The sequence below is a fragment of the Truncatella angustata genome, assembly GCF_020726525.1.
Source record: "Truncatella angustata strain MPI-SDFR-AT-0073 chromosome Unknown BKA67scaffold_3, whole genome shotgun sequence".
Lineage (NCBI taxonomy): Eukaryota > Fungi > Ascomycota > Sordariomycetes > Amphisphaeriales > Sporocadaceae > Truncatella > Truncatella angustata.
In genome coordinates, this window is record NW_025763383.1 from 2,112,893 (window position 1) to 2,128,822 (window position 15,930).

Genomic DNA, 15,930 nt, shown 5'->3' on the forward strand with positions numbered 1-15,930 from the left:
TGTTTTGATTGACTTTAGACACTTCACTATGTATCTTTTATCTTTAACAATTTCGCCGCTCCGAGGGTATACAGCTCCATCGTTGCTTTTCTCCAGCCTGATTGAGTATGATCACAAGGCTTAAGCAATCACCTCGTCGTGCCTAGCAGCGCCCTTCTCCTCGGCACGTCTATCCAGCTCATTTGTCAGCAGGTCTGCCTGGTAAGACTCTCTGCTCTTGAATCCGATGATCAACGGCGCGTTTCTGAACAGGTCGTTCATTGCCTCGAGAGGAACCTTCTTGGTCTCGGGGAGGATAAGGAAGAAGAAGACGGCGTTGGTGAAGTTGCACACCACGAAGACGATGAAGTAGCGCCAACCACCAATTCTCTCTATGGCAATATCCGTCACTTGTCCGATCATGGTGTTGAAAGCATACGAGGTCATGGTCGCGATCGAGACACCCTTGGATCGCGTGTGCGTGTCAAAAATCTCGGCGGGGATGATCCACGAGAGGGGACCACAGGAGTATGAGAACGAGATGTTGTAAAGCCATGTCATGATGATGAAACCCCAGCCCGCAGTGCTACCTGAATCAGTCACCGGTGGGAACTTGTAGAGAAGAATACAAGCGATGAGGAACATGAGCGAGTTGAAGAGATTGCCGATGATGAGAGGCCAGCGGCGCCCAAAGCGATCGATGGTGGCAATACAGGTAACTTGAGCAATGAGGGCGAGGATCGAGTTGATGGCCTGGTACTTGAGCGCGTCATTGGTAGAAATGCCAATCTGTTTGAAGATGTTGACTGAGAAATATTGGATTGCGGAGACACCGGTCATCTGAACGGAAGCCTGTAGAGCAACGGCAATGAAGAGTCGGCGGAAGGCGGACTTGTTCTTGACAAGCTCGACATAAGACTTGGCTTCATGCTCATGCTCGAATTCAATGGCCTCTTGAATCTGTGCGTACTCGGCCTGAACCCAGGGGTCATTGATATTTCCATGGGCATGGAGGTTTGCGAGGGTTTGTAGACCCTTCTCGGCCTTGTTGTGGTCGATGAGCCAACGGGGCGATTCGGGGAAGAAGAGGATGAGAGCAGCAAGAATAACGGCGGGTAACATTTGGATACCAAGTGGGATGCGCCATTGCTTATCGTCATTGTAGTTCATGTTGGTTCCCCACGTAATCCATCCAGCCATTAGCGCACCGATACCCAGCATGAACTGCTGGAGAGCGGTGACTCTTCCACGAATGGAAGGGTGTGCAATCTCGGCCTGGTACAGGGGGATAATCATGGTCAAGAAGCCGACGCCCAATCCAGCAAACGCACGACCGGCGTAGAGGTAGTTGAGGGTCTGGGCAGCCGTCTGAACAGCGCCACCAACGAGGAACAGCAAGGCACCGAGGAAGATAGTCATTTTCCGACCCAGCTTGTCACCAGAAATACCGGCAAACATGGCACCAAAGAAGGCACCGCCCGTAAAGAGGGAAACGACGGCACCGGTTTGTGCCGTGGTTGGTTTGTTGAATTCCACCAAGAAATGTTCGCTGCCGATGACACCGGCGATGACACCAAGATCGTATCCGTACAGGGCAGAGCCCATGGAGGCGAAAACGCCGACCAGAAACTGTTTACAAATTGGTCATTAGACTTTTCCAAAGCCAGGGCTGGACTGTGGATGTGGTGAAGGAGCTTACCTGGTAAGTATGCGGTGATAACGGCATCTTGACTGTCGGTCAGCAAACTCTGCTATGTCCGATTTAGTATTGTCAGAATCTCAAGTACTGAGGCCAAGATCACGAGAGAATACGACTGTAGACTTCCGCGCCTTGCTCATGATATATAACAATCATGAGCGGACTCACGGGCCACCGACAAACATGCGTTTCTCCGCACGATACGACGTGCAAGCTTGGAGAAGTCAAGGGTTTCATTGATGGGTATGGCTGCATGCTACTCGGCTCGTGATACCGATGCGTCGTAGACCCATCTGGCAGCGTTTTTGGACATGATTTCAACTGGTGGAAATAGCATAGCCCTTGTTCAATGGCGGCAGGGCTCTACATGCGCGCCAATGGTTAACGCTTCCCAGCCCCCGGTAATGCATACTCGGTTCGAACCTGGGGCGCCTGGGGTTTGTGTGGGGAGCCGAGAGTCATTCTCCGCATACTCCAAAGTCAACCTGGAGCAGATGGGGTGGTTCAATTCGTCCCAGAAACTCGAAGGAATATCGAGGCCCGAATCTATAACCCAACATGCTTGTTTTAAGTTATGCGCGCCGTTCAGAACGTTCCCTTTGCTCCATGCCTCGCTTGAGGGCTGAAAGTAATCTCACGTGGCACAAGCTTGCACAAAGCTAGGCCTCGCAGAGCATGATCGCTTACAACATGGAGTTGCATGTAACGCCGCCAGCATGCTTCAGTGTTTGTCTCCTAACAAAGATGGCACCCTCGTGAGTGTCAACGATTGCCTTGGAAATTTGAGTTCAGAAAGTTCCAATGACTCCAGTCTGGAATCTCCTGTGCTGGCGGTATAGTCGAGAGTACAATATCGACCAAATGAAATGTTTTTGATGATGACATACCGTCGACCGCCGACCGCTCCCCCGTAACCTAGTCAACCGAACCGAAGTGCGCGCCAACCCATTCCGTCACGAGTCGCGACAATGAAGCTCCTAGCTCCGCAATGCTCCGGTGGTGCCGGACAAATTCCAAAGATCCATTGTACGGAGACAGCTTGGTTTGAAGTTCACCGAACAATCCAGGACGGACGTGTTCTCGCTCGTGTGGTGAGGAGGATTATATGGTGCCTCAGTCATTGAGGCAATGCCGGGTGGCCAGCTGCTTCAATCGACGTTGTCGCATTGTATTTGCAGCCAACCTGATATACGCAGAACACGTGATCGTATCTGTCAGGAACGGGTCTGATGATGTCTCTTAATGCATTGCTGCAGAGTAGTGGTGATAAATGAATTCGTCCGTCAATCTGCCGTGTAAAGTGTACAGAGTTGTGTCCACTTATACCGCACAAATTCCGACAACTAGACCTGCCGAAAAGTAACGAGCAAGCTTGATTATTTTACAACAGCAGCATCGGAGCAGGTTGCAACACATCACAAGCATGCGCATACGTTGGCATATATATGCCTGACCCTTTGGGTTGCAGATCTTGCCCACCGGGCGTTTGACCGACACATACACCGAGAGAGCAGCTCAAAGCTACCCAAGCGCAGTAGAGTTGGTGCACCGGGGTTGCAGTGCTCCTATGATCGATTCACCACAAATGATGCAGCGGACACGACATACCAGTTGTACCTGTGGTGACATTCACAGTTCCTACTGAATGATCTTAGGTTACATTGGCTTAGCTACCTGTTCTGAGTGCACCGTCTAGAACATAGGATTCCTCGTGATGGCAGCCTGCCAACACGTGGTCGAGATGCCATGGGGATAAGCGGTTCTCCCATGATCGCGCTAAGCCTGTCAGTTGGGTCATTGAGGGACCCCACGCGTGTCTAAACGCTAGAGCGATTTGCAAGTTAGTTAAATGGTTACTTAGGACTGTGTGATATACTCACTTACACATATGTATTTACTATCAGGCTCTTTCGAGGTTCTCGGACCACTCCCCACTACGATCGCCTCGCCGCTCAGCCTCCATTCCTTCAGGCAATGACGGCAGTGCTGGCGATCACTTCTTACTCCAACATGACCCATTCCAGCTGAACCGATTTCACTCGTTCTTCTCTTGTCTCTGTCCTCGATGCATGGCACAAATCTTATCCCTTCGCTCATAGATTGAAGCATCACTTTCCTTCAAGGAACTATACCGACAGTCCGACAGCGATACCGGCGCGACCAGCCGGTCAACTACGAAACAAACGATGGTGTACCATCTACGTCGCATCTCTTTTATTCTCCTTGCCATTTTAATCATTAGCCTTCTGTCATGGCTGGTACCACGGGTCCTTAATCCGACACCTCCGAATGAAGAGCAGCGCAAAGCCAACTCTCGTTGGGTCAGTACGTCGCCGTACTGGTTAGACAGGCAGGCCTGTCGCTGGCTGAGCTTGTGCGGTATACTGCATGTGAGATCGGATCCACCGGCTCTTGCGGACGGAGACAATCAAAAAGATAGAGGGGATCTGAGGAGATTGGAATTGCGGTTCATTGGCCTGGAGCAAAGGGCCGAGGATTCAAGAGTCGACAAAGGTGTTACGCAGGGTCCGAAGACGGCGGCGCATCAGGAAAGGCTCAGAAAGATACCCGACTATGTACTGAAGTATGCGCCGCTTGTCCATCTGTACTCGGGCGAAAACTTTTGGCCATCGGACATTGCAGACCACATTCAACACATGACACCATATGCTGGAGACGACAAACTCAATGTCACAGACCCCCTTAGTTTGGGCGCACTCCATGGGCTGGACTCGGAGGAAGGCGTCGTCTATCTTACAAGCAATGATAACGTCGAGTCTAGGCCGAAATGGCTCCATAGCCGCGCAAACATCCCGTTGCCCTATCAAGACAACGGTGACGACTTCTTACCACCGGCTGAACCAGAAGGGTCGCGCCGTCTGCCTGATGGCACTACGTGGGAAGAAGTAGATAGAGATCATCCGCTGCAAAGGATATCGGATCCTCGAGAACGCAACGGTCGCTACCCCCCACCAAGATCGCGAGGGCCCCGCTCAAAGCGCTCAGTGGAGAGCCAGGCGATTTTGGGGGATACGCCGCAACATAAGCCAGACGAGTCGGGATATTCCAAAGCACCTGCCACGCTAGTTCTTGTGGACAAAGGGTCGGGGATTGTCGACGCATTCTGGTTCTTCTTCTATGCCTACAACCTCGGCCAAACAGTCGCTCGGATCCGGTTCGGTAACCACGTGGGTGACTGGGAACACTGCATGGTCCGCTTTGAGTCAGGAATGCCGCGTGCAATGTTCTTCAGCGAACATGAAGGCGGACAAGCATATGCTTGGCAGGCAATAGAAAAGCGTGGGAACATAAGTGAGATCCAGCGGCCTGTGATTTATAGCGCTGTCGGCAGCCATGCCATGTACGCTATGCCTGGCGATCACCCTTATGTTCTTCCATTCAAGATGCTGAAGGATCAAACCGATCGTGGTCCCTTGTGGGATCCTGCTCAGAACTTTAGAGGTTACTGGTATGACTACACTGAGACAAGGGACGGGGAGGGTTTGGAGCCTGTCAAAGAAAACCCAGACGCCCCAACGAATTGGTTTCACTATGAGGGCCCCTGGGGTGATAAGCTCTACGGTCTGAATGATGCGCGCCAATGGAGATTGTTTGGGCAATATCACTACGTGACCGGTCCTGTAGGTCCAAAATTCAAGAATTTGGGACGGGAGAGAGTCTGCCAGAACTGGAGATGTCGTATACTGTATAGTATAGCAGAAGGTAGAAAGAAGAGTTGGAGCTCATGATACCCCATTATAAGAACAATACCATATTTTGAGAAAATCAACGATATTGAGATTTCATCGCAACTGTCACGATCATGATAGCCTCCTCCTTCCCACCGCCATCGTGGATCGCAAGATTGAACTGTGCTTTCGTTGGCCTCTCCATACTTAGTGTGGACCTGCTTAGAGGTGCGTGTTTGTATACGTATAGAGACCCCTAGCTTGGAAACCAGAGTTCACGTGGAAGAGGGGACTTTTGAACTCCGAGATGCATGGTATGTGCAAACACAGACAGTTTTTTGAGTAGACTTCAAGTACAGACAATTTTACACACCGAATATGGTTGTCATCTTAGTGTTGCGAATGATCTGATTTAAAATCGGCTCTAGTTGAGAGCCTGCCTGAAAAGTTGCTTTTAATACAATACTATCAAGGAAATATATTTCTAGCCATGCGAATGCCACCCTTTTGAAACCCTCAAAACAGGGCCCGTGGGACTGTTGTTGTTCATCTCCCAGACAACCCCTTTTCCGGATGGGATCTCCATCCCACCTTCCTCCAGCGTGTCGTGCCCACTGAGGAGTATCTCGCGAACCTGCGGGGATAGTACAAGAAGAATTTGTTTGAGGTGTCTTCCCACCCCGTACAGTCCTAACAGAAATCCATCACTTCCACAGAGCTCGGTAGCCATTCGTAGAGAGATGGTTTGTTATCAAACTCCGCCTCTCCTTCATAATCTGAGTTCTCGTGGCCGCTGTAATGATCATCAGTCTGATGTCCACAGAGCACTGTGAAAATACATCTTCACACTTTCAGATTCTTAAGCTCCATCAGTCATGGCCCCTGGCGACCTGCTCTAGTGTCGAGTTCCCACGACGACCTGTCGTTCGGAATGATGATAATCTCTTGCAGGTTTTGCCCGTAATCCCTAAGACTATTCCTCAGCTCGTTAAAGAGGATCACATCGACTGTCTCCTCCTCTCCTCCTTCGAGCCATCCCAAACCGACCCAGAGTTTCGAGCTTAGGGCATCGAAGGAGGACATCTGCCAGCCCAGGACCCTAAACTCGGGATTACATGAGACGAAGATGCCTAGCAGTTGGGAGGTTGTCTGGATAGTTCGCCATGGACTCGAACTCTCCTTCACGCCAGGAGAAGTTATAGATGCGCCACTTGGCCATGCTAATGTCATATGTCTGATCGCTACACTTTCAAGCTTGCATCAAACGACCCCACCCTATAGTATAACATACAACCTACCAATGAGTTCGCCGCCCACCCAACATTCCCGCCAAAACTCTCCCAGAACTTGTCCGACCATTCCTGTCCACAAGCACTGCCCACCTCCGGCTTGATGTCTGAAATTAACTCTTGGTGTATTTCGCGAAGGCATGTATTCTTCTCGCTGCACATTACTACAATATCGGCAATTGGTAATTACATCTTCACAGCGAGTTGTAGGGGTTTCTAGGAGTATTGCGAAAAGATCACGAAGAGTTCTGTTGTCATGGATAGGCGATATCATGAGCTCCGTAGAATTAGCGAGAGAGGTATAAGAGTGAAGAAGAAAGAAAGAAAGAAAGAAAGAAAGAAAGAAAGAAAGAAAGAAAGAAAGAAAGAAAGAAAGAAAGAAAGAAAGAAAGAAAGAAAGAAAGAAAGAAAGAAAGAAAGAAAGAAAGAAAGAAAGAAAGAAAGAAAGAAAGAAAGCGCTGACGAGTACTCTCGAAGGATGTCGGCCAACGAACCGTACATGTGGAATATCTCCAATGAGCTAGACAGATACTCGGCCCAGGAGACGTCTGTTGGCAAATCTCCAACTCCTACTTCCCGTCCATATAGCGCCGACGGTAAGATACTAAGCTCTCTCAGATTCGTTAGGCTGCCAAGGGAGCCGATACAGCCTGTCCATGTATCTCCTTCGCCATACACAGATAATGACGCAGGAGATGCAGCTCCACCAGTCATAAGGTCTGGGAGACGCAGTGTTAGCTTCTGCAGATGCTGGCCGTGTTCCCTAAGAGCTTCGCCCAGGTGTGTGAGATCAGAACCACCTTTTATATACAGTTCGCTGCCTAGACGAATCTCCAGACTCTCGAGCCAGGGGGCAGAAGATAAAGAGGTCCTGCATTCCAGAGCCATCGATCATGGTTACCAAGAGATGCAGGTGCCTCACGCTTGAGGTGAAAGCCTCTAGATATAGCTGCTTGAATAGAAGATCTTGCTTGCGCCAGGACCACCCCCGAGTCTGAACGGTCTCGAGCGTGGGGTGGACGAGCAACAGTTGAAGATTGTAGACGGAGACGTCTGCCGGAGTGTCAGTCTCCTCCAGGTCGTAGTTGCGCAGTCGGATCTCCCTCAGCCTCGGGAAGAAGCGGATACCCCTGTTGGGCTCGGCCAACGCCTGCAATGGCACTTTCTCACGGCTAAGGATGAAGAGTTCCCAGAAACAAGAACAGGGGGTCATAGTACAACCAAGTATATCTAGTTGTGTCGATAGAATGGCAAGAAATATGGTGAGCTCAACTCCGTTGTGGCTCTGGCTTACCAGTTCCCCAACTGACAGAAGCACGTCTCTATCGCTCGGAAGCAGTGTCTTCGTTCGAGACCAGAGTCTCCAGAGACCCTGGTGAAGAGATATAATTCTGTGACTAGCCTTACTGGACCTATCCCAGGTAGGCACGGAGATGCCACGAACTTCATCGCGCCGCTCTGGCTGTTGTCTGAGAGACATCACGACTTTCAGAGCGAATCGCTGATCTGTTGCCGGTTTCTGCTATCCGTCGAAATGCCGTGCAAATGCGGCACAAGCGGGCAAGAGCAAAATATCTCTGGTCTACTTGCGCTTTGTTTGGCAAGACGCGGTCCTCATCTTCTGGAGGAAGACAAAGATTCGTTGCCATATCTCTTCCGGTATTTGCTGCATTGCTCCGTATATCACGGTAACGTGATGACTTGTGGTCAGATACGTGATCTTTCTGAGTCAATCTATAAGAATTGTAATGGTGGGCTCATCCCATGGGTGTGGCGGTTATGTATAAAGTAGTTAGTTGCTAGTCAGACCCCGGGCTTGTTTCGTCGAGTGGGGCTCACCAACGACGAGAATGATTAGACAATATTGTTGGCCATAAAAGACCGGCAAGGATGAAGGGAATATGGGGTAGACGCCTTACTAGTGTGGCTAAACTGCCTAAGCAGTTGATAAGCGGAGGACATGCTCCCAGAGTTCTAGTATTGTATCGCACCAGGTATAGACAGCGTCCGATGGATGCCCAGGGCGTAAGATTCACACAAAATTACACATAGTATCCAGTATAACATCCCAATGTAAGTGCCTTATATTTGTGATACCGTACTGAGAGGTGATTTATGATCATGATCACGAGCTAAATCGACATTGGGCCCAGAAGCCTTGTCCACATACTCTATGATATCATCGAAAAATCGAGATGCCTATAAGCTTCTGGGGATATATAACGCCCTGATCGATGCTAGAAATGCTTACCCAAACGCCAAAAACACTGTTCCGAAAATTCCCAATCATTTGCTTGCCATTTGTTATTGCGTCCTCACTGCGTGAGACTAAGCAGACCCTCAATATACTTCTTCGTATCCACGCCGATTCCCTGGGCCAACCGACTGGCACCATCGGCCCAACCTTCTCTGCCCTCTGAAATCTGGCTGAGGCTACGACTCCTAGACCCGCTTTCGCCAGCCTTCCGAATAAGGAAGATCTCCTTGCTGACTTTCTGTTTGTTCTGCCTACGTTTCTTATTGTTCAACTCTTCCGGCTTCTGGGTTTCTTCGGAACATTTGGCGGTCTCTCCAGACTGGATGGCTATGCCGCTCGAAGAGGATGCAGCACTAGGATAGAAGCCGCCAGACTCGGTCGTCGATTCTGAGACTTCTGAATCCTGACTGTCATTCTTAGTGAGAGTCGGCGGCGTCCTGCCATCGCTTGTCAGAGGCTCAGTGAAGGTGACCTCCTTCGTCTGCAGTATTCGCGCCCAAACCACCCACCAACCGCGGCTCGTCTTACAAGTTCGCTCAAGTTCACCGGTATACTGCCGTGTTCCCGCAAAAGTCTGCACAATTTGCATGTGCGAGTTCATAGCTTCCAAGCGAGACCAGCTGTTCTGTTGCTTGGAATCTGGGGCCAAAGTGGGCATGGTGTCTGGGATACTAGGGATTGTAGAATGGATCATTAGTGATCTGGGGTCCCAGATCAAGTCGAAGATGTGGCTCGCTGCACCTCCCGAGTCTGGTTTCTCGGGCCGGTAGAGCGTTGACAGAGCAAGAGGTTTGCGAAGCGGCTCCAGTTGATAGTGCAGCGATTTATACAGACTATCCCAAGCAAGCGAGTCTGTCCTGTTTTGAAAAAGGAAAGTGTAGATGAAAGGCTTGCTAACATAGACGACCACGCGCATCTTTACAGACTTGTTGCGATCTTGGCTGTCAAAGTGTGAATTTGGGTTTTGGTGATTCTTGCTGCCATGCTTCCAGCTTGGGAGTCCGTTTTTGCCACTGCTGAGGTCTTGCGTCTTCTCTTCCTCGGGCAGGCGGTGAACTCCCCTTTCCAGCTCTACCGTCAAAGTCCTCAGGAGGGTTCGAGACTGTAGTTCCTCCAAGTCGGGATCTGAGCTGTCGTTGCCACTGTCATGGACATCGCCTTGCAAGCCTATCAAGTAATGGCCAATCCTGTCGTCAACACCAGGCCTAGATGACGTGCGAGCCTCTAGCTTGGGCCGGTCGGCAAAAGTCTCCTCCGTGCTGGCACGCTCGGGTTCGGGCTCATTCTCGTGCTCGGCTTTGGTGGGTGGTCCGTCATGACCTCCCAAGGACCAATGTGTGCCGTAACCCAGCTTGAGATAATCCATCAGTTTAGTTGTACTGCCGTTGTGCGCGGTACTGCCGCCAATCGCCTGTGCCTTTCCTTGCAGCGCCAAACCCTGGTCTTTGGCCTGATCCGTTTCTCCAGTGCTTAGAGTCCCAGCTGGCTGTTTTGCCTGCTCGGTCTTGCTGCTTACAGACTTCACTCTGTGCTGCCTCCCCTTGGTTCTCGTGGAAGTCGGACTTTCCTTGACGCCGTAAGCGTCTTCACCCCAGGTATAAAGATCCTCCATCCAAAAGGTGACGTTGCGCAACGATTTTCTGGACAGACTGCCGACGCCGAGGAAGATGGCGCCGTCCTCAGCGCCTGGCTCCTCTCCGGTACCGATCCACTTGGGTAATTGCGAGGAAGTCGACGCCTTATCCTCGGAGACGGCATCAAGATCAGCATCTCCATACTTGCAAACGACCAAGTCCACAAGTCCTTCGACTCTTCCAACGAACCCTTCAAGGACTTCGCGTTCCCCACTGCCTCTTTCTTCCTCACCAACGCCAACGCCCAGCTCTCCAGATGCGGCCATCTTGATACCGCCAAAGACGGCGCATGCTGGGTTTCCATGAAGCAGCACGTTCCAGGTCGAGAGAAAAATATCCCAGTATCTGCTCAGTATAGTCACAAACTTGGCTCTGTTCGATCGAACGAAAAGGGCGCTAAGAGATGATCCGTGATGGAGCAGGAAGATGGAATGCGCGCGCAAAAGATCTTGTTGGAGGAGGAGTGCAGGCTTGACCTCGCGCGAGGAGTATTCGACGTTGTCGAGCGCGACGTCCTTCGCAGAGCCACCCAGGCGCGGTGGAAGGGGAAGTCTTGTGAGATCAATGGACTGGAAAGAAGACGGTGGTTAGCTTTGGTATGATTTGATTATATCAGATTAGAGTCGAAACGTATACTCCGTAGACCTTTGCTCGTACATTTGTCTGTTGCGTTGTATACAATAAACGGGATCCAAACTTACAGCTAGAATCCACCACCCGGGCTCTAATTCCCTGAGAACAATTCTTGACTTTTCCGTTTCAATCACATCAGTCGGCTCTCCATCAGCGAAGCCGCGTCCAAACTCGACCATGCCCTGCGCCAGTCCAATCTGCCTCAGTCTCTCGTTGCGCTCGTCTTGCGAGATTCCGTCGGTGGGCTTGGCCTTGGAGCGGTGTCTGCGGCGAGGCTGGCTCTGCTGCTGGGAGTTGACCGAGGCGTAATAGACGATCTGGTCGTCAATGGTCTCATCGGTAGCGCCTAGGGACGGGTTGAAGATGGCCAAAAAGCCCAGCTGCGCTGGTACGACTACATCTGTCCCTGGCGAGACGGGAAAGGCGAGTGGTGGAGGCAGTGCCATTGCGACTCATCAGTCCAAGGTTGAAGAATGAGAGACATGCAACCCGCTGACCCTCCTAGGAAGAGCTCGACGACTTTCGAAGTTGATGCGTCGAGCTGATTGAATTGAATTGAACACTTGTGGCTTACGACCTACAGTACTCGGACAATCCACTGCCAATGCAAGTGCGCAGAACTGCAAGGTACAGCCAACATCAGATTATGAAGGGAAGTGAAGGGAAAAGAAGAAGAAAAAAAGCGTTTCGTTTCGTGGAGGATCTCCGGATGCATGCATAGCAGTCAGACTGGTCTAGATGCTTGAGCAGATCGGCTGGACTTGAACCATTTCACTGCAGCGGGGTCGCGACAGCTTACGGCTAAGAGGTTGTTCACTACAGCATCTTATCTCGCTGGTATTGGGCAGGCGCCTTCGGAACATAAGGTTGTAACCTCTGGAAAGGAAGTATACACCCTGGCATCTCGAAGCAACGCAACAGAAGAATCAATCTCTTGTACAATGTACGCACGGAGTAAAACCTAGCCTAGAGCTTCATCAAGTTGGGCTAAGGTTGCGCAGTGGAGAAGCACGAGAGGGGGGGATCGGCGTTCAAAGATGCGGATCGCTCGAAGGAATCACGAATCCCTGTCAAGCCTGTCGAAATACTCCTTACCACAGTACCGCAGATTCGTCGTTAAATGCAAAGGTCTAGCTAAGGTTAATGTAGTCCAATGTCCAGGCCTAATGTTGACAAAGCATCCAGAACTACGTAGCCTTACTTTCTTCACGCCAACTGCCCCTGCGCACGATTCCAAATGCAGCTGTGCTCATATCGCCATTACTTTTTGTCAATACTGCACATGAAAACTATCCAGAAACACCAGATGGCAGCTCATCTTGCGTAACACATTCGACTTGGAACAATTATACATCTTCTTTACAAAGAAATCAATTAACTATGATTCAATATGCCGCTACCAGCGGCGACTCTAATGTTCATGTCAATCCCAGCCCTCATTTTCCACTGCCTCGCCCACATGACGTCGGGCTCTCTCTGCCCCCGCGCCGCCGTACTGGGTACAAGTTGTTGTGATACAACAACACATGTTGATACAATGCCTGCTGTAACTCCTGCCTTTCTCTTGACGCCTGTCCCCCATGCAGTTGAGTAGGTCGCGGTCGTCTGAGAATGGTATGCTATGCTGTGCTGGAAGAGAAAAAGTTGCCGTATAAGTTGACCGAACCGGGCTTCATGGTCCGGTGCCATTTGTGACACTAACATAATGGTTCAGGTCATCTCTTGGGGCAACCGCCGGCCGTGAGAATATCCAAAGGACCTGTCCTAGGCCAAGGTGCTGGTAAAGGGGGAATACTGTTTTCCCCTCAAATGCAACTCAAAGCAAGTAACTCCGACCCCCGTTTGTCATGACTGAGTTCATATATGTGAGAAAAAGGATTGGACAAAATGTCCTCTAGAAGTATTGCCTTTCGTGGACGGCCAAATCCCTACCCTAATGGTCATAGCCTGCGCCCCGTTGCCATGGACTAGTTTACATGTTAGCCAAACAGTCCAAGAGACCTTGTTGTGCAAGTAGTGCCTACCTGGCATTATGCTGTGCCCTGAATGCTGCTGGGTTGTTTCCGTAGGGGCTTGGGCTGGCAGGTCGGGCGTTGTTGTAGTTGCCTGACGCTGGGAACAATGGTACGGATGGGTCGATTGGTGACCGCGGCGGGTTGGCATGGCTGCTGCGCACTGAACCGTGGCCGTTGTGTGGTACATTCATCATCGATGTGTCCGTTCGGCGACGCATCGAATCGGATGATATGGACTCGTTATCGTCGTCGAGATCCAAACCAGGCTTGTAGCCAGCCTTGTCTCCACGAGCGGTAGCAGCAAGAGCATCCAGCTCCGTGGTACCAGTGAGTTGGCTCTGGGACTTCATGAACGAAGCTCGGTCGTCAGCCATGAATTGGTATCTAGTGTCGGGGTTTTTGCGCCAGAAAACGATTATGGTCGTGACAATGACCATGAGAAGAAGGACCAGAGCAAAGATTGCGTTAAGGAAGAAGAGAATGAGGCCAATGACACCGTTGACGAGCGCGGGCTGGCTGAATACATCAGAGAAAATGAGAAGGAAAATGGAGTTGATGAAGTTGATGGCCGCAATGGCGATGTTGAATGTGTTGGTACTCTTGTCCATCCAGGGTCTCATAACACTGGAGGCGACAAGCCAGCCGGCTTCGATAATGAGAAGGCCGACAGCTTGAGCAGTACCGCTTCCCTGCCCAAACGCGATAAACATACCCTTGACGAGGGTGTACGCAAGCACAGGAAGAATAAAGTAGTAAGCCGAAGCACGGAACTGGATGTAGAGGAAACCCCACTTGTTCAGGGCTTGCGGATCCGAGAACAGGATATAGGCAGGGTTGCGGTGCATGGTAACGGACCGGCGAGCGATACGAATGACCTTGGAAGCAGCCCATGCCAAAGTTGCCGTCATGCCGAAGAAGAAGAAAACGGCCAGAACCACCTCGGCAGGCGAGTCAACCTGGGTGAATTCCCACAAGCATAGGATAGTCATTTGTGGGTAACCAATCAGAGTCAATCGGAACAGGATGCCCTTGAGCACAGTGAGCCATCCGTTGCGGAACTCGAGGAAGGTGTCAGACTTGATCCACTTCTGCTTCGCAGCCAACTCACACCAACCCTTGAAAGCAACAACTCCAAGAATGGTGAAGACAACGAACAGGCAGAAGAAGGTGAGGCCGGTCATGAACAGGTTTGTCGTCTCGATTCCAGCCTTGAAAGCCACGCGCTGAATGCCATAAACTATGTAACTTCCGGACCCGGTTTGGATGTTGGCTCGCTTGAGGAGGGTGTGGGCCACCTTGGGCACGTACGCAGCTCCTCGTCGCATGAGGTCCACACCAGCCTGCACGGGGATTCCACGCTTCTCAACCTGGACGGATACAGTAGTCAAAGAATCGAACAGAGTAGCGGCAGTACCGCCGGTTGCTCGCTGGTACCAGGTGAAGATGTCCTGCATGAAGGAAACCTTGATAATACCCATGGACCACTGGAAATCCTGGGTCCATGAACGAACGACAGGAGGCATGTGCACGGCGGTCAGACCGATGATGGCCTGGGCCTGGAAGTAACCAAACAGCGATAAAGCACCGGAAGCGACGTGGGCAGCAGCGTTGGAATGACCCAGACCGTTGATGATAGCAGAAGAGACGAGAGCAAGACCAGCTATGATGGCAAGGGCCCATTTGACCCCGATCAAGTCAACCGTCTTTCCGTTGGAGATATCAGCCTCGACGCAAGCGACGCTCTTTCCGGTTTCCGTCAAGTTCAAGTAGACACGAACGGTGGCATCCAAATCCGGGAAGGTGTAGGCGATACTGGGAATCTGTGAAGCGGCTTCGGAGCCCACGGGAAGGTTGAAGTTGAGAGGGATCTTTCCGGCTGTCATGGGACACAATCCAGCCAAGCCAGCCTCGCAAGGATCGACCGTCTGTCGAATAATCTGGTATCCATAGGCCGAAATAGCGACGTCGAAAATGACCTTGCCTTCCACCGAGGAGGTGGCGACAATATCCACAGAGGCCGTGTTGTTGTTTGGTGTGAAGACAACGTTGAAAAGACTGGCTGTGAAACTCGAATCATCCTGACAAGTGTTCAACGAGCTGGATGTGAGCATTTGTTCTGCGGCAGCCACTACCGAGAATGAGGAGAGAAGGGCGAAACACCCCAACGACGAAAACATCATGATTAATGTTTCCCGGGGGGCTTTGCTGTTGGCGGGTTTGTGTTGGTTTGGCGGAGAGAAAAAGTCGAAATCGGTTTCGCGTCTCTCCGCTAATAATTAAGAAATACCGTAGCCACTACTCGTACTTGGTCGTTGGTTTCCGAGCCGGCAATACTATTTGGTTTGGTGTATCACCGCACGTCGAGTGTGTCGGGAAATATACAGTTCGATTTGGGTGCGACCTTGGCGTCGATGGTGTTGTTGGTCGCCGGGTGGTGTTGTTGTTATTGTTGTTGTTGTTGTTGTCCTTCTCGTTTCCTGACGATCCGTGACTTGCAAGATCCCGTCCTTCCCTTTTCCGGGTGAAGAATTCGATAGACTCTTTGCCAACTCTCAAACGAGTGCTGTGGTGGCAGGCCACCAGCTGAACGAGGGAAAGAAATGGGGGATTAAAGCGAAAGTGAGGTGATTCACGATCAACCCTTGGTCAATCAATCAGTCGATCAGCCGCCGCAAAGAAGACAAGACGATATTGGGGCCGTTTCGCGGAAAGGGCGCTGCGTTGCTTCTCGGGAA

The 15,930-nt window shown here is 51.0% G+C and overlaps 5 protein-coding genes across 5 annotated transcripts; 1 reads left to right on the forward strand and 4 right to left on the reverse strand.

Moving 5' to 3' along the window:
• Window positions 1-120: 120 nt before the first annotated feature.
• On the reverse strand, window positions 121-1,705 carry BKA67DRAFT_591879 (sugar transport protein; the record flags this gene model as incomplete). Its single annotated transcript, XM_046104772.1, has 2 exons — window positions 121-1,608; window positions 1,679-1,705. The coding sequence occupies 2 exons, from the start codon at window positions 1,703-1,705 to the stop codon at window positions 121-123; spliced, it is 1,515 nt and encodes a 504-aa protein (XP_045959832.1).
• A 2,159-nt stretch (window positions 1,706-3,864) lies between these two features.
• Window positions 3,865-5,427, forward strand: BKA67DRAFT_657500 (uncharacterized protein; the record flags this gene model as incomplete). Its single annotated transcript, XM_046107127.1, has 1 exon — window positions 3,865-5,427. One exon carries the CDS (start codon window positions 3,865-3,867, stop codon window positions 5,425-5,427), a length of 1,563 nt encoding a protein of 520 aa, XP_045959833.1.
• Window positions 5,428-7,049: 1,622 nt separating this feature from the next.
• Window positions 7,050-8,372, reverse strand: BKA67DRAFT_561105 (uncharacterized protein). Its single transcript, XM_046102505.1, has one exon. The coding sequence runs from the start codon at window positions 8,134-8,136 to the stop codon at window positions 7,447-7,449; it is 690 nt and encodes a 229-aa protein (XP_045959834.1). The 5' UTR covers window positions 8,137-8,372; the 3' UTR covers window positions 7,050-7,446.
• A 599-nt stretch (window positions 8,373-8,971) lies between these two features.
• BKA67DRAFT_591881 (uncharacterized protein) lies at window positions 8,972-11,626 on the reverse strand (the record flags this gene model as incomplete). The annotated part of the gene is made up of 2 exons (XM_046104773.1): window positions 8,972-11,116; window positions 11,249-11,626. The coding sequence occupies 2 exons, from the start codon at window positions 11,624-11,626 to the stop codon at window positions 8,972-8,974; spliced, it is 2,523 nt and encodes an 840-aa protein (XP_045959835.1).
• Window positions 11,627-12,998: 1,372 nt separating this feature from the next.
• BKA67DRAFT_241736 (uncharacterized protein) lies at window positions 12,999-15,702 on the reverse strand. The gene is made up of 2 exons (XM_046095688.1): window positions 13,205-15,702; window positions 12,999-13,147 (listed from the first exon to the last, which is right to left on the reverse strand). The coding sequence occupies exons 1-2, from the start codon at window positions 15,373-15,375 to the stop codon at window positions 13,114-13,116; spliced, it is 2,205 nt and encodes a 734-aa protein (XP_045959836.1). The 5' UTR covers window positions 15,376-15,702; the 3' UTR covers window positions 12,999-13,113.
• Window positions 15,703-15,930: the final 228 nt, after the last annotated feature.